This window comes from Leuresthes tenuis, unplaced genomic scaffold, assembly GCF_036924035.1.
Source record: "Leuresthes tenuis unplaced genomic scaffold, fLeuTen1.0.hap1 SCAF_19, whole genome shotgun sequence".
NCBI classification, from domain to species: Eukaryota; Metazoa; Chordata; class Actinopteri; order Atheriniformes; family Atherinopsidae; genus Leuresthes; species Leuresthes tenuis.
The window spans coordinates 31,710,400-31,737,160 of NW_027325373.1; the positions used below are offsets into that span (position 1 = coordinate 31,710,400).

At 39.7% G+C, this 26,761-nt stretch overlaps 1 protein-coding gene across 2 annotated transcripts in view; it reads right to left on the bottom strand.

Annotated features, from left to right (window-relative positions):
• LOC140276912 (drebrin-like protein B) overlaps positions 1-26,761 on the bottom strand; it is a 104,741-nt gene that overhangs the window by 3,695 nt on the left and 74,285 nt on the right. The window contains exons 1-10 of one of the 2 annotated variants that reach the window (XM_072371770.1): positions 10,565-10,583; positions 10,318-10,456; positions 10,172-10,227; positions 4,980-5,092; positions 4,413-4,487; positions 4,070-4,213; positions 2,953-3,030; positions 2,710-2,861; positions 2,580-2,634; positions 310-375 (exon numbers count right to left, since the gene is read on the bottom strand). In XM_072371770.1, the coding sequence (XP_072227871.1) occupies positions 310-375; positions 2,580-2,634; positions 2,710-2,861; positions 2,953-3,030; positions 4,070-4,213; positions 4,413-4,487; positions 4,980-5,092; positions 10,172-10,227; positions 10,318-10,400 (822 nt within the window). In that variant the 5' untranslated portion in view covers positions 10,401-10,456; positions 10,565-10,583. Of the gene's footprint in view, positions 1-309; positions 376-2,579; positions 2,635-2,709; positions 2,862-2,952; positions 3,031-4,069; positions 4,214-4,412; positions 4,488-4,979; positions 5,093-10,171; positions 10,228-10,317; positions 10,457-10,564; positions 10,584-26,761 lie in introns of those variants that run through there. The other variant, XM_072371771.1, reaches the window with a different exon arrangement.

The following is a 26,761-nucleotide window of genomic DNA, read 5'->3' on the forward strand; positions in this document are numbered from 1 at the left end:
TTTTGGTTGTTAATATTTAATAGAAACCTCTGCTAGTGGAGCGCTTTGATTTGAGATCTATCACGCCTCCAGTTTCACAGCCATTGTTTTGCTCTGTTCAGAAACACCTCCAGTGGTTGTGCTCAAATAAAACACCTTGTTCTGAAACTCCCTGCATCTGTGTCCTGTGTTCATCTGGGCCTTGTCAACTTCCCTGTTGGGAGTTCATCACCATTCATTTAAACTTGATTATTAAATAGTTTGATATAATTAGTCTTGTGCTATGTTTCACCTGTATGCATCATGGTCTGCAGTGTAATATGTACTCACATTAGCTTTCTGCACAGATGCAGCCGAGTTGATTCCTTTTGTGTTGCTTTGATCTTCCTGCTGGTTCTAAAAGAGTCACATCATATTAACTCAAACAGCTCATAATAAAATACCAGTATTAAACAAGAAAGAACAGAAACAATTTTGGATAAACTGCCATTAAACTTAGACTGAATGTCTAATTGTGTGTCACAGTCTTGCACAAATAGCTGAGATTGTTGTTTTGTGGAACATGATAATGTCACGATTTACGTTGTTTCATGTCTTGTCTCGTCATTTCCTGTTTTATTTTGAAAAATCACTGACCTTCTCCTCTCGTTTCAGGTATCTTGCCTTTCCTCCCGTGTCAGACGTCTCATTGTCTTCCCTGATTCCCAAGTGTTTCCACCTTTTCCCCTTGGTCCCTCATGTGTTCATGAGTCTGCGTTTCCCTTGTCTTGTATCTCTCCCCATGAATTACATTACCAGCCTTACTTTGACCCATAGTTTCCACAGTCATAGTTCCACGAGCCTGCAGTGAGCGAGCCTCCTGCAGAGCTATCCTGATTTGTAATTTATTCTTATTCATAGCCTAAGTTTATTTATTAAATACAGTAAGTAGCCTTGTTTGGTCCTCCGTTCTCAAGGAGAGATTTTTCGTTGCAACCTCGCCTCCGTTAAAGGAGCGCTTTAAGTTTCTAGTTAATGTTTCATAGTACCTGTTTTTCGAGTGCGTCTTTTGTTTTAATCCGCCTCGTTAGGAGAGCATGTCTTTGTTTTGTTAAATTGTTCATAGTTTTTCTGTTTTCCTCCTGGCGTGGAGAGTTTTTATGTTTTGTAACTTTCATACTGCGCTTGTCCTCCGCCATAGTCACTGAGGAGAACGCTTAGGTTTCCATAGCCCATTCTTTTGCTCTGCTTGGAGATCCTCGCACTGCCTTGCTGTGCTCTGTCTGTTTAAATAATAAACATCTCTTTGCATCCGAACTGACCCTGCATCTGTGTCCCGAGTTACCGAGGTACCTGACAGATACAGGATTTATAGTTTTTAGAGACCTCCGGTTTAAAGGGGAACTCCGGTATTTTTAAACCTAGACCTTATTTCTGGCATGAAATCTAATTATCTAATCACCGAGAACAGTTTGGCGAAAGTCAATGTCCTTCTGAAGCTATTTAGATAACTCGCGATCGGTGTATATCTATATAATTGAGTGAACGGGGCAGGGACAATGCAGCTTCTAAATAAGGCATTGTCTTTATTTCACCAATACTTTAAGATGAATGAACTAACGCGTACTATTGCTCTGTTAGCACATAGCTACTGTTATGTGGCTGCTTGCAGCTATAGGAGAGCAAATGGAGGGAATTCTACACACACCTCTACTGGGACCTCTTCACCGACAGGCATGGCTGCAACACAGCTCACTAACCTCACTGAGTAAGTTATTAGAAAACAACATAGTGCTAACTTCTATATTTCCCATAGAGTCAAGCTTAAACTGAATTTAATTAAATTGAATTTAATAACACTATCTCTGAAGGTAAATTATATTGTTACTATATTAATTATAGAGGGAAAAACACAATAGAATAAAATTAAAAATCAGTTGACAAACTGTGTGAACATTTGAATGATAGCAAAGGGAGAGGCATGGTTTAAATCTCCCCAGATAATTAAGAATGTTTGCTCAAAATATGACAAACTATATACAATTTTCTTGGCCCACATTTGAACTTGTGTGATGCTGTGGCTTCCTAAACTTTGCCACATGTCCACCAGAGATGGCCCAAGTCAACCTTTTCTTTTGACCTTCGGGCCACTCCTGGTTCTCGCATGTGTAAGTTAATTTTAATGCCATGTTATTATGTGGGCCCCATCTGGCCTGTACGAAACTGACTATTACTTTAGTTAGGCCCAGCTTGTAGCCTCCGGACCATGTCTGACCCAATTAACAATTTCCAGTGCCATAACAACCATTGGGGGCAAAAGTTAAAAGCCTAAATGTGTCTGCTAACTGAGAGAGATTGCCAACGCTCTGATGTGTTGTGATTGTCAGCGGTGAACAAGTATTTGAGATTATTTTTTAAAAATACATGCTTTCTTTATCCACTTATACATACAGTATTTTGTACTAATCCTTGTTTCCCAGCAGCAGATAACTCAACATAAACCATTAGACACACGACAGTCACATTAATGGGAAACAAAACAGGCTGAACAAACTGGAGTTATACTTTCTTATGAAGAAATAAGGCCCATATATTCAGAAAGTTCCTAATTTTTCATTCACCTGCTGCTGTTGCTCCCTTTCTCGCTCCTCTTCCTCCCTCTTCTTCTTAAGCATTCTGAAATGTACACAAGTACAAAACTCACACAAGTCTTTAATTCTTTGTTTGACTGTTTGTTTCTGTTTGACTCACTTTTCTTGTTCGATCTGCTGAGCTCTCTCCTTGGCTCTCATCTCCCTTTCCTTCGCCTGTTTCTCCTCCATCTCTCTCCTCTCCATCTCCAGTTTCTGCCTCTCCTGCTCTGCTCGCCTGGTCTCCTCCTTTCGACGCATTTCTTCATCCCTCTGAAGAGGAGAGATGCATCATGTTATTACCAACGACACAGCAGGTGCTTTGGTTTGCATGGCTGCTGGTGTTATGAACGTGTGGAGAAACCTGATCTTGGACCCAGAAATCCTCCTTCTTGGTTTGTTGAATTTCCTCGACTGCGTTGACTTTCCTATACACAGAACCCTGTTATATGAGTAGAGGAGACGCCGTGGTTTATGTTCAAATACATAATTTAGTTTCTCCTGTCTAGATCTACTCATTATGTATGAAATTACTAATTATTCAAGATCAGGTGAAACAGTGTTCTCCCAAGAGACTTTATTAATTTTTACCACCGTGTGTTAGAATCCTTGGCTTGGGGAGGTGAAGAAGTTGGATCTAAACACAGGACATACAGGCCAGAGACAGGCAGGTGAAGAAACTTTAGGTCTGGTCGAATAAGGTCTGGTCTTTACTTTTACAATTACAAACTTTGATTATATGTGTAATATTTGTCTTTTAATATTTATCATATTATCTCTACTATGGAATGTATGACATCATTTCAAACGTGATAAATTAGCAGCAGACGAAGTATCTAAAGCACTTTCGGCTGAATATTTACTGAACATTTGTAGCTTCAGAGCTGTAGAGCCACATCACAGATGACTGTAAGTATGGTCAAATTCTCATTTAGTCCTTAAGTATTTTTCTACCATCTTTCCTAAACCCCATGACATTTTTCACAAGGTTAGACACTGAAAGGTCTTTTTTTTATGTTTGACTGACTGCTTATCAAAAAAATGAACATACTAAATTAAACAAAGGAACAAAACTTGAGAGAAGGCACAGGACTAGATGAGGTAGAGCCATTTTGCAAATGTAGCTTCATCCAAGTTGTTTGTAATGTATAAAACAGCCATGACACAAAGAGCATGAAGAAATTGTGACTGAATTCTGAAATACATTTTTAAATTAAAGTCTCGTTAAAACATCAACGGTTGGGACGGAAATTTAACCCATTTATTCATCTCATGTTTAGCTCCATCCCCCAGCTCCTTAATCACAATGAAACTGTCTTTCTCTGACTATTTCAGGAAAGGCAGTGAGAATATGCTCACAATATGGACACACATTTTTGTGACTATTCAACATTTTCCTGTGGGACTGGGTAACACATTTTCTGTATCATGGTAGATTTTCTGACATTATTTGTAAACATGCAATCTGTGTGTCATCTCACCACAGGTCCTCTGGGTGCATCTATGTAATTTTGTGTTTCTTTGTGGAAATTAAAGTTGGCTCCAGATGCTTTGGCCACTTTTGCAAAGATGACCTCCGGCTCCACATCATCCTCTGTACGGGCATTTATTGTCACATGGGCTCCCTGAGACCACATACGTCAAGTTTCAGGAGGGTAAGGTGACAAATTAAAGTTTTCTTAGAATTTAGGGACAAAAATTCATTAAGAATAACTTGGCTTTGTTATTAGTTACACATATCAGTGGCTTCATTTCTATTTGATCCATAATTTATATAAAAACACCGAACTGTGCAGCTAATTTAACATATAGAATCATACTAACCTTCAGGAAAGCTGCTATTGAGCTCACATGATTGGCACAAATTCCTTTCCGGGAGTCCTTCACACCTTCACCTGTCTGCTTGCACAAACACACATCATTTCTGGTTGTAACTGACCTTTCCTGAAGATCCTCTTTAGAGTTTATAAAAGGGCAAAGAACATTCACAAACCAAACAAAGTTTTAAGTAAAAGAAAGAGAGGTCAGTATTTGATATTTAACTATTTCTATAGAAATCATGTTTGGATTACTTCAACAGGATATTGAGTGCAGAATGATGTGAACCAAGTCTCATCTTTAAAATCAATAACTTGATGAAATTCCAGCAATATATCAATCTTTATCTATAATCTATATATAATTTATAATAATCCACACTGTAACAGACATGAATAGAATATATTAGCTCTTCTGAGAAGATTTTAACTGAACATTAAAGCCTAAAACACTTCAGATAGAATCACTTACAGATAATAAAGTGTATTAATGTATGTGTGCAGTAACATGTGGAGAAACTTTTAAAACCACCCCATTAAATTAATTCAACTAAATGATGCATGAGCGTCTCACCCAGTTTATGAGGACATATTTGGGCAGACCAGAGTTGGGGTCCTGGACACGACAAAAGGCGTACATCACCTTCCCACTGTTCAGCTCCTCCACCAACTCCTCTAAACCACCCACTGCACAGACATATGCACACATATGTTGGACGAACATGTTAAATAATTTATTAACACCTTCGTATTTAGGAAATTTGACCAACCATCTTTTATTCTCCGATGACCAAAAAACATCCCTGTCTGTCTGAGGGCAGAAAGCCTGAGGAAGCTAAAAATTTACACCAAAGAGGGAAGAATCTTCTGTTCCTGAACTGGCTAAAACGTCAGGTTTGTATTCCAGGATTTTCTTCCTTTACTTAATGGCATCACCATGAAATATGTTTTCATAATGTCTGCCAATCAGAGCAGACTGTGCCCTTATGGAGAGACAACTTAAAGAAATACAGTATTTCAACCAGAAAGTGGGGGGAAAAATAGGCTTCAGCAACATACAAAAGAGAAATCTTGTGTTTTTAACCTTAAAGCGCTTAAATAATTTTTTTAAGCCAATCAAGATAAAATTATGACCTTGTAAATTAACACAATATGGGCCTAACTGACTGAACAAGCACATGAAAATGCAAGTGTTAGTGTTTATGGGTTTTTGTTAGTTTTCTGAATTTTTATGTTTCATTGAAGCATTTTCTGGTTATTTTGCCGTTGTTATTTAGCCTGAACCTTATTCTTTGCTCCCAGTCCTGTGTTAGATTCTGGGTTATTTTATAGTTATTTGTATTCTTTGAGTAATGTTTGGTTTCCAGTGCTTATTCTCAGTTATGTCTTTAGACATAACTCTCTAGTTTCTTTTCGTGCTCATGCCTCAAATGAGTTTGTATTTTTGTTGTGTTTTACTTTCTAGTATTTCAACTCTTTATCTGGATTCCCTCAGTTAACTTACTCAACGTTACTTCCTCTTTTATTTTGGAGACCCTTGTTCCTTGTGTGTTATGTATGTTTTACTTCCTGTCTCTGTTCATACCAGGTTTCTGTTACCAATCACCACAGCTGTGGTTCCTTTGTTGATCACCCTCAGTACATACAGCTCCTGGTTTTCAGTTGTACTTTGTCAGATCATCATCACTGTTCCTGCTACTTTTACTGTCTATCAAGTATTCAGTCCTCTTTTTCTTATTTAGTTATCCAGTCTTTTGTTTCTTTGTTTTTGCTCCGGTTTAATTGTCCATCTGTCTCTGCACTTTGGTCCTTTACGGTCTTCACCATCCACCGATCTTAACAGTTTGGCTCATTTCACTGTCAGATAATTTAAATAAAAGCTTAAGTTAGCTTAAGTCAACATAAAGCTTAAAGCTATTTGAGGAAATGACAGTCATAAAATGAGAGAAAAAGTCACTTTTCTGTCTTTCCTTGCCACTGCTTATAATAAAAGGAACTTAATTAAAACTGCTGAGAAATGGCTAAAGATGTGTTGTTGCTGAATCCAGCTTTTGATCTGGCAGATGACAGCCAATGCTGCTAATTATGAGGTAGGAGAAAGTGACTTCTTCTGTTCTGACCATGAATTGACTCAGCTGGCCGTTAGTACAACGCTGTACTAATGTGCATAAATGAACTCCAAACCCCTTTTCCAAAAAGGTCAGCAAGTTTTCTGAAATGCAACAAAAACTTAAAACAGAAAAATTATTTTCAGTGTCTTCTCTGACCAACTTCATAATTTTTGTGAAATATAAACAAATGTCAAATCTGATGCAGCAACACACTCAGTAAAAGAAAGACAGCGTTCTGGCAGATTCTCCAATCAGCAGATCACCTGGTGACAGGTGAGGGTCTCAGGACAGGATATAAAAGGAGTATCCACCAAAGGTTTAGTCTTTACAACAAGGATGGGTCGTGGCTCGCCACTTTGTGCCAAACTCCATCAGAGAAAATATTTCTCAGAGTAAGATTGTAAAAAACTTTGATCTTTCAGCATCTGCAGAGTTGAATATTGTGAAAAGATTCAGGGAGTCTGGGGAAATCTCAGTGTGGAAAGGCCAAGGACAGAAACCACTGTTGGATGAGCATGGAGCCCTCAGCACTGCATGAGAAACTATCATGCCACCATGATCAATACAGCCACATGGGCTCAGGAGGAGCTCGGAAAACCATTTTCACTCAACACAGTCCACGGCTGCATCCAGAAATATAACGTGAAACTGTATTACACAAAGAGGAAGCCATAAATCAACTCTGTACAGAAACACGGTCCAGTTCTCTGGACACCAGCTCATCTCAGATGGACAGAAAGACAGTGGACACGTGTTCAGTGGTCAGATGAGTCCACATTTCAGCTGTTTTTTGGAAAAACTGACGTCTGCTTCTACAAAGATGAGAAAGAGCATCCAGCCTGTTATCAGAGAAAGGTTTAAACTCTCTCTCTCTACAGTGGCTCTGTACACTTACACACTCATAAATAAGCACGGTTATCATGTAGGACCTGTGCCATGTGTATCGCATATTTATGCACACACGCACATGCATACATTAGCCCAGTAGCATGCTCGCTAAGCAGTTGATGTGTTATCCTGTGGATTGAGGTCATCTATATCCACAGTTGTGTTGTATGCCATTGCCACTACTTGTGCTTTTTGTTTGTTTGTGTTTTTGTTTTTTTCTCTGCTTGTCTGCTTTCAGGTGCTCCTGGTGGTGCTAAGGCTGGATTCCCCACTGTGGATTGTTGTCTGTTTTGTTTTTACAGGTGTAGCAACTGGTTGTCTCGTTTTTCTTTCTATTTTTCTTCTGCTTCTTCTTCTTTGCTCTTCCTCTTTCCCTGCCCCCCGGTCCGGTTCGACACTATTACATGTTAAATATTGTAACAAAAATAAATAAAAAAGCAGTTGATGGGCATCAAGGGGAGCTTTACATTCATAAAGCTTCCCTTAGCAAAGCAAATCTGTTTGGCATAAAAGGTATTCAGGTTACAATTCTGCTGCCATAATGCTGGACAAGACAAGGGGAAAAATATATATATATAAAAAGAGAAAGGTTTAAAGCCAGCGTCTGTGATGGTATTGGGGGTGCAACTGTGTCCATGGCATGGATGGCTTCATATGTGTGAAGGTACCACTGATGCAGAGATGAATATTGGAGTTTTGGAGAGACAGATGCTACCATCAAGGGGACGTCTTTTCCTGGGAGGTGCGTGGTTATTTCAGCAGGACGATACCAGACCTCATTCTGCACAACTTCCAACAGCGTGGCTTAATACACACAGAGTGTGTGTGCTTGACTGGCCTGCCTGCAGTCCACATCTGTCTCCTACTGAAAATGTATGGAGCATCATGAAGAAGAGAATCAGACAACAACAACCACGGACTGTTGAGTAGCTGAAATCTTGGATTCAGCAAGAATGGACACAGATTCCTCTGAAAAACTGAAACAATCAGTATCCTCAGTTCCCAAACCATTAAAAAGTGTCATAAAAAGGAAGCTGATGGAACACAATGGGAAACATGACTCTGGAACAACTTTTACTGAGTGTGTTGATGCTTCAGATTCTACATTTGGTTCTGTTTTTTAGATAAATGAAGTTGATCAGTGAAGACATTAAAAAGATAACATTTTAAACTAAACTATATAGCCCATGTATTTGTTGCATTTAAGAAAACTTCCCAGCTTTTCCAGACATGAGGTTTGTGGAATATTTTAGTAAAATAATAGACTTTATGTATCTGTGCATTTGCAGCCGTAATTTATTTATTTTTTTCCTTTTTGACCCACAAGGTGCCCATGATAACATGACTCATAAATTTAACCACAATATATGAGTTGTGTTGTCCCCTTTTTCACTCCCACACAGGTCTGAGTTCAGACTTAACTTTTTGGGGAATCTGCCCATCTGTCTTGAGTCGGATTAATTTAAAATCCCATTTTCGTCTAACACATCATCACAGTCAGTGGGTTTACATGAGATGAACTCAATTATAGTTATAGTTGGGTTATGCTCCTTATCTGAGGGTAATTATCCTTGGATATATGGCGGTGAATGAATCGAATCACAGGCACAAAGCACAAAGTCATACCCCGGTACGATAGGTGGTGCTGTACCCATTTTAACTATCGCTAATAGAGCCACTTCCAGGTGACGTCTTCACCACCATAGACATTATAAAGAGTTTATTTTTATGTCTTTATTTATTTATATGTTTATTTGTATTTATATGTCATTTGTTTATATGTCTATGTTCACCAACAACAACAACAAAACTCAGGCATTCAAGAAAGATGGCGAACGAAGAGCAAGATGAAGCTACGTCCCTCTACGTTTTTTTTGGGATTAGCATGGTTATGGCACAAACGCGATGCACAATGGCACATTCTCCATCGCGTTGTTTTTTTCTTTCCTACGGCGGTGACAACAACAGTAATATCGTCTCCTTCGACTTCCAGGAGACGATCCTGGGAAAAAATCTCGAGCATACGCAGAACACTTAATCCAATCCACTGCTGTCTACATCCATGTTCAGTGTATATTTGGATTGAGTTATCTCGGGGTCTTAATCCGATCGCGAGTAACATGATATGATCTGTTTTTATGTCAGATTAAGGTGTCTACATGAACTTAATAACTCAGTTTTATTGTAATTTAGCCATTAATCTGGTTCAATGGCACTCATGTAACCCCACTGATTGTTTCCACTGATTTTTCAGAAGCTTAGCTCATGACTCGAGGATCCCTCCTTTCAAGTTGAGCTTTGAATAAACAAAAGCTGAACCCAATTTGTGAAAAAGTTGTCACACGTAAGATTTAAAAGTGAACACTGATACACTTCCCAGCTTGCAACGTGCTTGTTTCAGGCTCCAACATGATGGAGATTGTTGTGGTTCTTTTTATAAATGTATCTCCAATGATTCACATTACTGTCTGTCTGATCAACAGAGAAACACTGATGCTGGGTGTGTTTGATGAAGATGATGGAAACCTTCCTCTGAGATTCTGCTCTATGTTGACTCCACATTCATCATTCTGCTGGATTCACATGTGAGAGACTTCTGGTGTCCGCTGTTATCTCCAAGTACTTTTTAATTACACTTTAAGCACATGGAAGCCTACTTCAGGTTTTCCTGCCCTGGTCTGAGCAACTTATAGTAACCAGTCAATTCTAGAAGTGAACAAAAAACCAGGAAGAGGTTCATCATCTGATAATATGTCTCAGGTCTCACCTCCTGTTTCTACCAGCCGAATATCACTACCGTTGCCCTCATAGGTAAACAGAGCCCTAAAAACACACAAACAGATGACAAACTTCAGCCAATGAGGAGGCGAAATCTGTCGCCTTCACTTTTCCTCTACGTGAAAAACAGCTCACCAGTTTGTATCCGACTTGCTGTCCACCACCTCCTTATAGGCGGCCATCAGTGCAGCGCCATTCTTACTCAGGTTGACAGCCATCTTATTCCAGGTTTCTTCACTCACAGTCCAAACAGGCTGCAAGGATATTCAACAGCCTCAGAAGGAAAAAGGTGAATAAAAGGTGATTGTTGTAGAATAATCTCAACAGTGTGAGAGCAGACGTACTCTGGTTTATGATGAGTTCCCGAGCAGATGTGTTTAACCTGTCGGATCAGAGGATTCAAACCTGATGAGCCACATTCTTACAGAAGTTACTCCCCTCTGACTTCCACGCCTTTATGCACCAACAGAAAATAAATTACGAGTACACATGCTTTTATTCAAGAGAATCATGTGTAACTTCTTCATATGTAGTCCAGGGAAGCTTTGATCCAACATGCACATCAGATGAAAGCAGACTGTGTGTGTGTGTGTGTGTGTATATGTGCGTGCATGCGTGCGTGCACGTGTGTGTGCGTGCGTGTGTGAGAGTGTATGTTTGTGTGCGTGAGCTGGATGGCAGAAAACAGGGTGTGATTGTGTCTGATTGTTGTGTGCACAGACAGGAGAAACAGCCCAAGAGGCAAGTTTGGACACAACATGTCATTTTAAGATTTTTAATGTGTCCAGAACAAAACTGAAGACATCAAAACTACTAAATGATACAAATTAAGTAAACAAAAATCAGTGCAGATAAACAAGAAACTGTTATAAAAGTTTGGTTTTTCATACTTTGGAGGGTTTTCCCAGAGTCATGAAAGAGTTCCACATATTCCAATCACGTTGCTGCCCTTTCTTCACGCTTACTCCTCCCACACCATCTCACCTGGTGGCTGATTGTAGACACCAGGTCATATGATGCAACCCCATCACATTCAGAGCTTGCAGGTGTGGTGTTGCTCCCACTGAGCTCAAAGCAGGTTGGATATTTTGTTGCTTTAACTGAGTATCATCATGCCTCCTAAGGCTAATCACATGACTTTGTTGCTAAATGGACATTAGGATAGAGAGATTGGTGGCATCCCTCAAGGTAAAAGACCGTGGTGATGGTCTGAGTGAGGTCCATCACCCTGTTTGACCACTAGGGGGAGTTTCAACACTAGAATTATGAACTGCTGTAAAAACAGAGGTTTTAATAATTTGTTGCCCTGATCTAAAACAACAATCTCAGCATTTCTGTCACTGTCTCTTAGCTCTGGGCTTTTATCTCCTACAAAAACAGCTCCCAGAATAGATCAGATATCCTATCCCTTGAGTTTTTTTTAAACAGAAACAAACTAGGAGGAAGACGTTTTTTTTGGTGGGGACAATAATAAGCAGAGTCTGTGTGTGTTATCTGCAGTGGTGGACACATCAGATTGGTTTTTATTTACTGAATTTGTTCAATAGTAAGAAAAATGTAAAACTTTATCTCAAATCAGTACCTAATTATTTTACTTACAAGCTATACGTAGCTGTGATTGGAGCTCTGGAACTCTCTGATTAAATAATTTGGCATAATATTTGGCTTATTGTGGAAAATTTTGCCCTTGCAGAGGAGACCAGTAACTATTACAGCTGTAGAAGTGGTAGCCATTCTATATCTTAGAGATATCTGTCTACGTCACTCTCACTCTCCACAGATGACCATTCTTTTTCAGCCCAGATCGACTGACATGCAGTCTTATAAAAATTAACAATGCACAGTCTCAGGTGATGTCGCCGATAGGTTGAAAGTTAGTTTAAGCTGGCTAGAGCCAGGAGGGGCCAACAACAACCAATTTAACTATGAGGACAAAATAACATAAATAGCGAAGGAGCACAGGTGAAAACCTCAGATTATTTAACCCTTCATTTTCTTTCCCAACGATCTTTGTCCACTTTTAAGTTCTGCCTTTTCCACAGAATCCATCCATCCATCATCTGCCGCTTATCCGGGGGTCGGGTCGCGGGGGCAGCAGCTTGAGCAGAGAAACCCAGACGTCCCTGTTCCCGGCCACTTCCTCCAGCTCTTCCGGGGGGACCCCGAGGTGTTCCCAGGCCAGCCGAGAGACATAGCCTCTCCAACGTGTCCTGGGTCTTCCCCGGGGTCTCCTCCCAGTGGGACGCGCCCGGAACACCTCCCCAGGGAGGCGTCCAGGGGGCATCCTAACCAGATGCCACCTCATCTGACTCCTCTCAATGCGGAGGAGCAGCGGTTCTACTCCGAGCCCCTCCCGGATGACTGAGCTTCTCACCCTATCTCTAAGGGAGAGCCCAGACACCCTGCGGAGGAAACCCATTTCGGCCGCTTGTATTCGCGATCTTGTTCTTTCGGTCACTACCCACAACTCGTGACCATAGATGAGGATGGGAAGGTGAGGATAGATTGACCAGTAAATAGAGAGCTTCGCCTTCTGGCTCAGCTCCTTCTTCACAGCGACGGGTCGGTGCAGAGCCCGCAACACTGCAGACGCTGCACCGATCCGCCCGTCAATCTCACGCTCCATTCGTCCCTCACTCGTGAACAAGACCCCGAGATACTTGAACTCCTCCACTTGGGGAAGGATCTCATTCCCGACCCGGAGAGTTTGTTTTATTTTATTTATTTATTTTTTTTCCACAGCATAGCAAAGCTAAAGAACCAACAACAGCAACAATGCAACCAAGAGAATCCCAAAGCTCAGATTGTTTCACATATTTATGATACTGCCTCCAAATGGCAGCAAAATGCTACAACATTGGATTATTGTAAAACATGCAAATATGACATAAAATGTTTTTAATTTAAGGTCCAAGTTTTGCTTTTAATATCTACAAGTTCACAGATGTGTTTCACGTGGAAAAGGTTCCAGAGAGGATCAACTTTTTTATGAAAGTGAAGCAGGAAGCTGTAATATTTTTCCAGCCTGCAGGTTCGTACGGGTCACATGTTGCATGATGGAGGACTGTTGTTTATTAGCTGGACTGACTGTGACCTTGGGCAGCTTGACAAACCCTCACAAAAAGCATGCTACAAGGCAGTGAGTCAACAAGAGGACCTCCATCAGTAGAAGATGTATCACCCAACTCTTTCTGATTCACTTTAAAGTTCCTGTGAAATCAAATATGATGTATGTACATGATCTGTTTTCCACTAAATATCAGTCTGTTTCTTACACAACAGTTGCAAAATGGTTGTTTTGTAGGTTTTTCTTAGCTATTTTACCAGAAAGTGATTATAAAGAATTGTTTTTCCAAATGTTCACCCAAAAGATTCTTCTTTTGAATTATAAATGTCAGCAGAACTATTGCTGAATGGTGGGCGGTGCCTGAACAGGCTACTGGAGCTGACCAATCACAGCAGAGGAGGGGTGGATCCATACCTTCTGTTTTAACAAGAAATCTGGAAATAGGCTAATCATCTTATGATGACTTTAAAGAAAACGCTTCAGTGTTGTGACTCTGTTTGCGGTTTTAATTTATTTTAATAGCACTTATACAGAATATACATATATTTAGCACTGTTTTCCTCCTCCTTCAATTTATTCTAGACCAAAAGCTTTCATGGTTTTTGTTTCATAAGTTTGACTTCTAAAACTTGATAAGGAAATTTTCAGCAGAACCAAAGCTGCTTCGAGAAACCGGTTTGATTCTTTTATAAGTTGTTTTCCGTTTAGTTTTCTGGATTGAGAAGACTATGAAATATCCTGAAACAGAACATTTAGCATTAGTTGTAATGAACATAAATTCTGATTGTTATCATGACACCAAGCACAGCTTTCAATGTATTACAGTGGGATGTGTAATTCATAATGTCCAACACGTTTTGTGTGTTTACAGAAATCTGCAAGCCTCAGCAGCCGGTAATTCCGAAAAAGAATATTCTGATGCAATATGTTATTACAGTTTTAATGTAAGGCATGAGGCTTTCCCAACCTTAAACGAGGACTTCGAAACACCTGAACCCTGTACTGTAATTTGAAATGAGCAAATAGCTATGAAACACCAACTAAAAACCTAACATCAAATGATTTTTAAAACATCAGTGTTTGGGCTGGGAGTTTAACCAGGTTTTAACCAGGTGGGCTTCCTTCTACCAACTTCTCCAACCTCTACATGCAAAATGTATTACTCGTTGATTGTTGTTTTATAGCTATCTCACAAAATGCGGTGTGTTTTTCTAAGGAGTTATTTCTATGTGCATTCGCACTGAAACTGTTTCTTTGGATACAAATCAGATTGAATTTTGGTTACTAAAAGCATGTTTACACAGCGCCCAAACAACAGAAAACATTTCTGTGTTAGTCCAACCCATGCTGGGCTTTTAAGATGCATGGAAACATGTTACTCTGACCAAAAACTTACAAAATCAAACTTCTTAAAACAAGACTAACTTACAGGTGGGGTTTATGTCACTCAAAGTCAAACACTCACCTTGACTCAAATGGTCCCAGCTGCTCTGTTCATGCTCCAAAGTTCCATATTTCTGCATCTTTTAGTAAAAATAGTGAAGTATATATTAATCCAGCTGAATTCCCAACAAAGCCCCGCTTATTAACATATTTTTCTGTTGCATATGATCTTATTGATGACCAATGTATCAAATAACCAAAAAATGTCTAAAACAATCATATGTCACTGGTGTCAATATGAGACTTTAAATCTCCTATAAATCTTTTGTAAAATAACTTTAATGCTGACAGCAGTTTGTGCATTTTTTTAATCAAATGTATAAACTAACTGTTGAGAGTTTCTGGGAGTAAAATATGTTAAAATGAACAAATACAAACTTTATTAGCTTATCCAAGTAATGCGGCTGATTACTGAAGATTCTATTGGAGTCAACTATAATTGCAGCTGAAAACTTAGAGATAATAAATCTTTACTGTTTTCAGTAAAGCAGGACTTGCTAAGGCACGAGATTTTCCAGTTTATTGCTCCCAACTTTACTAATCCTGTAAGGTCCTGCTCTTCTGTTTGGTAGAACACATTTTTCAGTGACTTTACTTGGTCGAATTAAAACTTTGTCGAATTAAACACACCTGAGCCGATTTCACCTCTCAGTTTAGGTATATTATGTTAAAAGTGAGTATATGTTCTGTCATGACAAACATCTCAAACATTTGTCAAGAAACATTGATTCTTGTTATTGTCCTAAAAAAAACCTCTAAATTAAATTATACATTTTCCGCTGCTTTTTATCTTATTAAAGGGTTAATTTACTGCCATCTCTTTGAAGAAAAAAAAAATCAGATGAATGTGAAAATAAGATTATTATGTGTTAAAATGCTTGTTACTCAGTTCCAGTTACACTTAGATTGACTCAGACTGTTTGGGAGATAATTGCAGATTATTAAGATACCACAATGAGGCATTTCCTTCAGATTATTAAAGAATAGGTCTTAATGTAATTTGGAAATGCTTCCCACAAGCATTTAAGACTTTTACTGGAATGTCAAGACGTCCCATTTATCATCCACAACAGCTTTTGAATGCTGAAACTATCATAACGCATCACATGAAGGACATTTGGTTTTTTTTTAGAAAAATTTGGATAAAATCAATGGATTGTGATGGCTCCACCTTTGTTTCTGCAGCCCTGGGTCACACCAGAGGTCTGCTTTTACAAACCCAGTCTGACTGTTGAAACCACCTGAGGCTGATGAGGGAATTGAGGTGACAGTCTAACACTCTGAGCAGATAAGGTAGGAGAGCACAGGGGGTGGAGGGTTGGTGAAGAGCCAAACAGGAGAGAAAATGAGGATAGATGGGGGGAGGGAACCTAAAGCCTCAGGGGATCATTTGCTCTTGAGCTTCAGTCCATCAATCACCCATTCATTTACTAAGAGGATCGTCTGCCTGACCCCCACATACACACACACACACTTTGTGAGTAGAGAGGAAATCAGTGTGTGTAGAGAGGAAAACAATGGGTAATTACATTCATGTAGAGAAAATTGGATTAACACCGTTGAGATGAGGAGTTTTCTTGACAGAACTAATTTGATTGTCTGTCCAGATTCAGTAATAAGTACTTATATTTTTATATTTACAAACCAGATTTCCAGAAGAAGTTGGACGGTTTTCTGAAAAGGTAGCAAAAATCTGAGGGACAACTTTCTGGCAGAACTGCTTGTGTAACTAAATCACCAATCAAAACCTGTAAAACATCATTGACACTGATAAAACTCCATGGGAAAAAATCCTTGCCTGTGTCCTTATAGGCAAGGCAAGGCAAGGCAATTTTATTTGTATAGCACATTTTATACACAAGTGCAACTCAATGTGCTTTACATAGCAGGAAAATAAATTACAGAGTAAAAGGATGAAAAGATAAAAAAATAACAACGTGCAAAGACACGTAAAACAAAGCAAGACAATAAAACCTTATGTAACAGCCGGAACCAGAAGTAGTGCAAGATAGAATTAATAAAATGCTATGGTAAGAAAAAAAGGATAACACAAATAAAAAGGAGATAATAGGCACTCAATAGTATCTGTAAAGCTAACCATTGACACCCATCATCACATTTCAAAGGCCTGACAAAACAAGAAAGTTTTGAGCCTTGATTTAAAAGTAGTAACATTTGGGGCACCTCTAAGTGTTTCAGGGAGTTTGTTCCAGAAATAAGCAGCACAAAGTCTGAATGATGCTTTACCATTTTTTGTCTTTGGACTATAATTAGCAGTCCCTTTCCAGATGACCTAAGGGTTTTTGATGGTTGATAGAAAATAAGAAGATTTAGCAGGTATTTTGGGCCCAAACCATTTAAAGATTTGTAGACCAGCAAATTAATTTTAAATTCAATTCTCTCACACAGAGGGAGCTAGTGCAAAGATCTGAGAACTGGTGTGATGTGGTCGTATTTTTTGTTTTTTGTGAGTACCCGTGCAGCTGCATTTTGAACACGCTGCAATTTTTGGATTGTTTTCTTTTGCATTGCAGTAGTCTAGTCTACTCGAGATAAAAACATGGACAAGTTTTTCCAGGTCTGGTTTAGATAGAAGGCCTCGAATCCTTGCTATATTTTTAGGTGGTAAAATGCTTGGTTAGTGAATTAATCTGGTTTTCAAAGTGTAAGTCAGCATCTAATATAACACCCATGTTTCTAGTATGACTTGTAGTCTGTAGTGATAGAGTTTTCAGATAATCACTGACCTTGATTCTCTCATTTTTGATAGGACCAAAAACAATAACTTCTGTTTTGTTCTTGTTTCGCAGCAGGAAATTGTGGGACATCCAGTCATTTATCAGTGAGATACAATGATAAAGGGAATCAATCGGGCTCATCAGGTGAGAGGGTAATGTAAATTTGAGTATCTTCCGCATAGGTATGGTAGTTGACATTGTCATCTCGCAAAAGTTTTCCTAAGGGAAGCATGTAAAGGTTAAATAAGAGAGGACCAAAGACAGAGCCTTGAGGAACTCCACACCTCATGTCAACCTTCTGGGAGACAAAGTTGACAATGGAAACAAAATAGTCTCTGTCTTGTAGGTATGATCTAAACCAGCAAAGGACTGTATCAGACAGTCCAATCCATTTTTCTAATCTTTCTAATAGTATAGAAAAGAAACAACTTAAAATCATTGATTCATTTTGGGCACAATTCAAATGATTTGGCTGCTGTGAACAAAGTTACGTTTGGAGAAAATAAGCAGCAAAATGTCATGAAATGTTAAGTTTGAGGGGGGAGGGGTCATGTTTTGGGCTTCTGTTGCAGTCAGTGGCCCAGGGAACTTTTCACCAAAGAGGGAAGAATGGTTTCAACAAAATTTCTGCTAATTCTGAAACCAAACATCACAGTATGTATATAAAAAAGCATTTAAAATATTATAGATATGTTCAGTCTACAGCTCACAATAAAGTGAAGTGAAACAGTGGACCTAATCTGAACTGATTTGAACTGAAAAGGCCTACGATTGAAAACTGAAGAATTGTAACAACTGAACTGTTTGATTTATCCGATTTCCTCAACATGGTTGAAAAGCAGGCTGGTTTGTATGGAGAAATATTAAGTTCTATAAATATAAAGTTGAAATGTTGAGAATAAAGTTAAAACACTTCAAGAATAGAGTAAAACATTTGAGAATAAAGTTATAATATGTGAAGATTCACCTCAAGAAAGTCAAATAATTTCACGCACGGTTGTACAAAATGCCTTCAGAATAGGATTAAGTAACATGTAAATTATCTCTTTTAGCACATATAAACAGTGTGATCATAAGTATAAGCGCTTGAAATACATTGTGACAGAAACTGTGTCTGTTTAGAAAGAAAAACCACCAAACTTGGATGATGAAGCCATGCTGAAATCGCTGGTAAAAAAAAAAACAAATGCAACAGACCAGCACCCACTACTTTTGTAATTTCAGCTTTATGCTTTAAATAGTTTTTCAACTTTCTCTATTTGTTTTTCTTAGTGTGACCCAAATATTTGGATGTAAAAGTTGAAAATCACACCTGTTGGTGTTGACCAAAACTTAAACATCATGTTCTGATCCATGCAGGGGTGTTGGTAAAGCGGTTTGTTCAGACCCTCAGTGGGGACATTTAAATATCCACCAGATGTTCTGTCTTTCAGCTCTGCTTTTGGTCTCCTCTAATTTTAGAAAGCTGCTAAATGCTCATTTGCTTCCCTCCAACTGTGGGTTTCTGCTGTTTGCTGAGCAGGTTGTGGGCAGAAGATTCTTTGATGGTTTTTCTTTAAAAACAGCTTCAGCTGGAAACAACGACAAAGAGAATGAATCAGAACTGCAAATTTTGTTGCCTGACAACTAAAAAACAAGCTGAAACTCACTGTTGGTGCCATTTGATGGTTTATTTGCCATAACGGCGGTCTTTCCCCTGACCCTGACCTCAGTGTAGTCAGAGTGGGACATAATCCAGTGTTTTGCAGAACCATCTGATATCAGCTTTCGTCTCTGTTGATTTGTTCGGAAGATATACAGTCTTGTAAATCTGCAGAGAAGCTGGAAAAGTAAAACAAACCCTCTGTTAGAGGCCATGAGCTGACACTTTGGGGGATGTTAAAGTCGAGCTCCAGGTGTTCGTCGAGCAGCTGTCTTCCTCCAGTAATAACCTTTCACTACAGCTGTCCATGACCTCACTGCATAGCAATTTCATTCACATACAGAGCCATGCAGCGTGTTGTCTGCAGCAGTGCAGCTCTATCCCAGGACAAAAAGGGCATTTCTGAAACATTAAACCACCAGGAAGATGTATTTTAGCTTTAACTGAAAGTTTAGTCGGTGACTATCTGTCCTCACCCAGAGGGAGAAGAAGAAGGGAGTGTGTGTTTTAACAGTTTGGCTTTTACAGTGTCACGTTTCCTCTGTTTCTGGCCTGTGAGAGCTGTATAAACACAATCACCCTCACACACACGCAAACCGAACACAGTTTGTAACTAAAGTCCTCTCTTAAGCGACATTTCATCATCTCTTTTGCAGCTTTGGTTCTGTTTCATGTAAGTGACCATCTGTCAGAGAGTCCAGTTTTTAAAATGTGTGCCCCTCTATTTATCCACCATTTAGCCTAAGAGCTCCTATCTGTTATGTACTTTGTCCAAAGACAAACAGAAAACAAGTAAATACCAATAAAAAAGTTATATATTTTGCAGGATTCCCTCATGACATATTCTAAAAGTTTTTTGGCTTGAGATCATGTTACAGCAGACCGTGCCTCAAATAAATTAAACACTTCAATAATTCTCAGAGGTTGCCAAACATGGATTCATCACAAAAAGCATGAAAGATGACTTTAATGTTTTTTGCACATTGTGTCACTTCAAGTTGGTGTGTTTTCGAAACCTCAAGATGACAGATTCTCTGCTGCAAAACTTTGTAGAATTTATCATCCAGGAAGCATCATTAGTCATGCAGGAATGCAGACTGGAACCAAAGCTGGCAGAGAAATCTCTAGAGAACATGCGGGAACATCCCACCACACTGGAAGTTTGGATGGGATTGTCATCTTATGAGGAACACTTTATACACCCATGGCAACCTTTAGTTTTGTTTGGTTCAAAAGTTGGTCAATGTTATCTGATCAGAGATGATAGTAGAAAAGGAGAGAAGATGGAACACCAGACTGGATTACAGACCCTGATGCGTTTCCTCCACTCACATTCCTACTAACTGTAAAGTTGTTTTGGACTGAGTGTGTGTGCTTTGTGTTAGTTTGAAACTCAAGAGGTGTTGTGCAGCAGCTGGGTGGAAGATCTGCTGATTAACAAGCCAGTGAGCTGAAATCAGATCCATGCAAAATATGAAACCCTAAATCAGAAGAAGTTGGGATCTTGGGCTAATAAAGAAGTTTAAAAAGAATGTTTGTAATGTGATGTCAACAGCTGATTGAAACCATGATATAGTACAGAAGCAACTTCCATGAAAGGCTTTGAGGAACAAAGATGTTCAGAGGATCCCCAGTTTGTCCACAACTGTGTTTAAAAACAATGTTCCTCAAAGAAAGATGGGAAGGGACTTGTGTATTTCACCCTTTAATATCATTAAAGCATTCAAGGAATCTGGAGGAATTTCAATGTGTAAAGGACAAGGGAGCAAGCCTAAGCCTGACCATTGAACTCTGATCCCTCAGAAGGCACTGCATCAAGAACCGTCATTTATCAATAGCTGATAGAACCACATGGACAAGGGATTACTGTGGGAAACCTTTGTCAAGCACTACAATATAGAGTTCCATTTACAAACTTTACTGTGCAGGAAAATAAGCCTTAACCTCATCCAGAGACCATCACAGTGGAAACATATATTGTGGTCAGACCAATCAGTATTCCAGATCTTTGTTGGAAGAAATGGACACCATGTGCTCTGGACCAACAAGCAAAAGGAGTGTCCAGCCTGTTGTCAGCAACCAGTCCCTGCAGCCAGGCTCTGTGATGGTATCGGGTTTGTATCAATGCCCTTGGCAAAGCTCATTTCCACTTCTGTGATGGCAACATTAATGCAGAAAAGTTCACTGAGATTTTACAGCAACATATGCTGCCTTCAAGTCCACATCTTTTCCAGGGACGTCTGTGCATTTTTCAACAAGAGAATGGAAAACCACATTCTTCAACCTGGTTTAATCAATATTTGCATCATCTGACTGATTTGTAGTCTTAATTGTTTCTGCAGACATATTTGAAGTTTGGTTCAGTAGTTTGCAGCAGAACATTTTTTAAAAAGTTTTCTTTGTGTCAACAAAGGGGTAAGGAGTGAGTCCGGGAGAGCACATCTGGATTCTTGACTACGCCCCAGGTCTCCAGTTTCATTTCCACCATTACGAGCAGGAAAAGGGGGTTACAGACCTGAAACCCGCAAGTGTTCACGGTTAATTTGAAGGGTTCAGCCTGTGTAGCTCAAAAAGTCCATCACATCCCTGACAAGCCTCTGCAGCCTCATCAGACAGGCTGTGATGTGACTAGTCTGCTGGAGGGGAAATATGAGAAAAAAAAACATAAACTTTGGCGAGACACTGAAACAACCATTGTGCTCTGGTGCTGCACACACACAAGCAGCTGTGTGTATCAGCAGGAGGGGATTACAGAAAGGCTTCAGTCTTTGGCTCAGCTCCAGACTGTGAAGATCCTCTGCCCCGGGGGGGAAGAGGGAAGAGGTAGAGGGGGCGGCTGCTGCATACCTCCGTTCAGTCGTAACCTCCAAATCTAACTCCTACCAAAGGACGTGTAGTGACCCCAACCACAAGGCTCACAGTTTAGACAAAAACACACACTTCTGGCCTGTGTGTGTTCTTGGTGTGAGTTGATATGTGGAGGAAATCCCTCCTTTGTTTCCAAGGAAGCTGAGTTTGAGTGTTTAATGAAGGAGAGTCAAAGATGGTGTAAGCGGAAGGATGAATATGCGGCAGCTGACAGCTGCAAAGAACCAGACAGAAAGGGAAAGTAAAAGATAGAATGTCTTCAAGGAATTACGTGCATATAATTTTCTTCTTTTAAAGAAACACCACTGTTGCTACCTTGAACAGGGTTGTTGTGTATGGTGGAAATAAATAATTAATAGGAGGTGACATTCTTGAGTCCAGTTTGTGCTTATAGCAATGAGAACTCTTTGATTACAGGATAGTTTTAATTCTGCTTTCAATCGGTGGTCTGGTCCGCATGTGAACTTTTAAACAAAGCTTATGAAATTAGTTTTACATTTTGCAATCATTCCTAAAAATCCCCTAGTGATATACTTTCCAGTGTAAGTGATGAGGAAAAACTAAACTGAGCAGTTCATCTGAAGCCAATACAAGCTTTTGGCTGTCCACAGCCTAGTTCACGCTTAACGACTTCGAGCTTCATTTTCATGTCATTAACAGATCATTGACTAAAGTTCCAGATCAGAGGCAAATCTACGTTTGGCAGTCACTTGTCGCTATATGTGAACACTACTAAAAGGTGATTTATACTTTTGCATCATCAACACACCACCCATCCTCCCATTTACACAATAGCCTGACGTGCACCTCCTCAAAATTGTAATGACATAGCATACTAATGCTGGTACTGACTGTAGTGATCAGTCAGTTTGGCAAGTAACACATAACCTGATGTTTTTCTCATTTACTGACTGATCCTTTCGACTGTTGACTGTTTGCTTGTTGGCAGGTCAAACATTCCTCCTTCTCTGATGCCTTCCACTTTTACATTGTTTCAAATATTGCAACAGAAGCATCTGCTCCACAATATTGATTAGCTCCCATTCCAGCACAACACACTCGTGGTTAGTTGAAAACATAAAATACCCGGGAAGAGCTAAATTACTCATTTTAGAGCCAGCAATGTGACATATGAGCTTGACTGCAACCTAGTGTTGTGGCAGCGTAACTGCGGACTGACATCAGAACAAAACACAGAAGGATAAATGCTTATAACATCCTCCTGCCTTAAGCAGCTGGCAGTAAGGTATAAACCTTTCCCAGCAGTCATCAGGCGAGAGGCGGGGTCCACCCTGGACAGGTCGCATTGCTATTATTGATATGCATTTTGAAGATATGAATAAGAAAAGAGGAGGGAAAATTGTAAAAAATTATTTTAAAAAATCCACTTTTTTAAAAGTTTATACTTTTGTTTGAGGTGGTTTTTGCCTGTTTCAGAGAAGACTTTATTAACATTAGTGGGAATGGAAACTGGAGTGGTCTGCCAACATAGAAGCAGTGTACAGGAGGGGTCAGAGCCGTCTCTTCTTCCTGAGATGGCTCAGGTCCTTCAATGTCTGTAGTGACATGATGTGCATGTTTTATCACACTATCATTGAGAGTGCACTGTTCAATGCTGTTGTCTGCTGGGGGAGTTGCACTACAGACAAAAACTGTAGGCGCCTGGACAAACTGGTAAAAAAGGCCAGTTCTGTTGTAGGTAGAAGACTAGACCCTCTCAGTGCTGTGGTGGAGCAACGATGGAGGAGGAAACTGTATTCTGTTTTGTAGAATAATAAACATCCTCTCCACAGCATCCTGGCAGGTCAGAGGGGCAGCTGCAGTGAAAGGCTCATCTCACTGTGCTACAGAGGACTGAGAGATTCAGGAGGTCCTTTGTCCCCACAGCCATAAGGCGTTTTAACTGACTGCTGACATGTTCTTCTCAAATTTATTTATTTATTCATTTCGTCATTGATTATTATTATTATTATTATTATTGTTGTTGTTGTTGTTGTGTAGTATGCAATCATTGTAAATATATAAAATTTTTTGAGCTACTCGACTAATTTGAATTTCCCCCACTGGGGGATGAATATGAAGTATTTTCTATTCTATTCTATTCATATGTGAACCTGACTATTACTGTAAGTGTTTTTGAACCCTCTCTGAACCACGTTTCAGGACTGAAGGCTCAGAGCCCAGCAGGTAAAACCTGTTTGAGTGTTCCTGTCCAGTAATCCGAGTGTTGTTTTAATGCAGGATGTTCCAGTCTGATAAGAAGTTCACCAGATCAGATGAGCTGATTACAAACTCATACATTCTTACCAGGACACAGCTAACACAGCTCACTTCCTGACCAATCAGACCACACAATATTTTGCTACTTGATTTCATAAGGAAGATTACGCTGACTTCTAGGAACAAAAGTGATGTGTCTTGTATAACTTTATCTTATTAATTTTACTAATTCTATTTTGGATGCAATTTATCCTTAGATTTTTGTATTTTGTTTTTTTGGCATCAGGAAATGCACTTTTATTTCATTGCATTGTACTTTGTGTAATCATAAAATGACAAAGATATTTTCTATTATATTGCTATTCTGTGATTCACAACAACAACAAAACCATCAAATGTAGTGGCCAACAAATCACTTCTTTTGGTTTGTTTTGTCGGTGGAATTGATCTAATTTTTTACACAGCATACAATAAACGTGTAAAACTATCCTTTATTGTTCCAATTAAATGACTTGCTGAGTCCTATTTGCTACAATTTGTTATTCTTTTAGAAATCTTGTATGTCTCAGGCTCTTGTTCATGAATGAGGAGACAACAGAGTGGAAGAGTGCGTTGATGTGCCAGCTGATTAACCTTCCAACCTTCATGTTTAGTCATAAGCTGTAGGTAGTGGATAATGATATCTCAAATATAAGCATCCTAACTGAGCTTCTTCTAAGAGGTGACTGGCTTCATCCTTAAGCGTAGTTTATGCTTATCCCTGATTTCGATGGGGTAGCTACGGCGTCGACGTGGACTCTTACGCTGTAGCCAGAAGTGCACCTCCAAAAAATGTTAACTACACGTCGCGTAGACATGGACCGCAAGGGCTGTGATTTGTCCGCTGAGAACGTAATTTCTGGCAGTTGCTTTTTCCGGTCTTAAAGGGGAACTCCGGTATTTTTAAATCTAGACCTTATTTCTGGCATGAAATACGTTTATCCTTCCATTAACAGTAGTCCCAGTAGAGTGCCTGTGTAGAAATCCCTCCATTAGCGCTCCTATAGCCGCAAGTAGCCACATAACAGCACCTATGAGCTAACAGAGCAATAGTACACGTTCATTCATTCATTCCTTCTTCTTAAAGTATTGGTGAAATAAAGACAGATAATTCCTTATTTAGAGGCCGCATCTCTGCCCCATTAACTCCGTTATATGGATATACGCTGATCGCGAGTTTTCTAAATAGCTTTCAAAGGACGCCGACTTTCGCCAAACTGTTCTCGGTGAGTAGATAAATACCGGAGTTCCCCTTTAATGGCTGTATACAGCGAAGAAGCTCTCAAATCGGCCCTTTGACATTCGAAAGTATCGAAAGTGCATTTGTTCATCCAGGTCCCTCAGTGGGTGAACCAGTGTTGTAAATTCACCCGTTCCCAGCCTTGACCGGTTTATTGGTCATACAGACCACCTCCGCAAACGTCTTCTCTGTCACCTGCGCTTCAACATTTGCAATATAAGCATTTGTTCTTCAAAATTGATGAGCTCCAACTGCAAATACAGCTGCTCCACCTTGGTTGTCATTGTTTACTGTTGTTAACTGTGACCGGAAGAAAAAGCAAGGATCTGGCTATAACCCCTGAAAACACACAAACACACAGCCACACACCCCTAGCGGCATGGTGAATTGCAGAGCAACACATTCCCTCGATGCAGAACTTTGAATGCTCAATGACGGCGTCTCATCTACGCCGTCAACGTTACGGAGAAGCATAAACTACGCATTAGGGACAGAGTTAAGAGCTCAGTCACCTTGGAGTAGAGTTCCTTCTGATCAGCCAATCAAGGTGGTCTGGGCATCTGATCAGGATGGTCCGAACACTTCCCACAGGATATCACAGGACTCACTACAGAGATTACATTTTGGCTGCGTTGTGAATGACTGGAGGAGGAAGAAGTTGGTCTAGAGATCTCTGCTTACAGCATATCCAGATGTGGCAGGTAAGCAGCAGAACATAGATGAATGACAGTTTACATGTGGGCAACCGTACACCCCACCTTCACCCCTCTGGGAAAGCCCAGTCTGTTCTGGTTAGCTCCTGTGGCATGATCAGGCACTGGCCATGTCTCTGCAACAGAGCTGTTAATATTCAAAATTTAGACAAAGAATTTCATTGGATGTTAAATTAGGACACGCCCCCTGGTACAGAATGAGTCATCAACGTTTTAAAATAGTTTTCCAGGCATTTACAAACATGAAGATGCCATTAGGAATATTAGGAATACTGATTCCAACCACATACAGGTGAACAGTTCACATTTACCACAACACATAGCCCATTTAAATACATCCATTAAATACATCCCTTGGTCTTGCTTTTATTTTGAGTGTTTTTCTGGTACAGTTTCCTGGACTTCCTGGTGGGCCATTGACAATGGGCTGATTGCTAATTTGACTCACCTGTGGTGGCTTGTGGGTCACTGACTACTTAAGCTCCATTCTCCTGATCTCTTGTTGCCAGATTGTTGGTTATCCATAGGTGGCACATGTCTGGCTAGTGCTACTATCGTTAGCTGCTTGCGGTTTTTAGATTTTGAGTCCAGGTGTTTTTGCTCACCTCA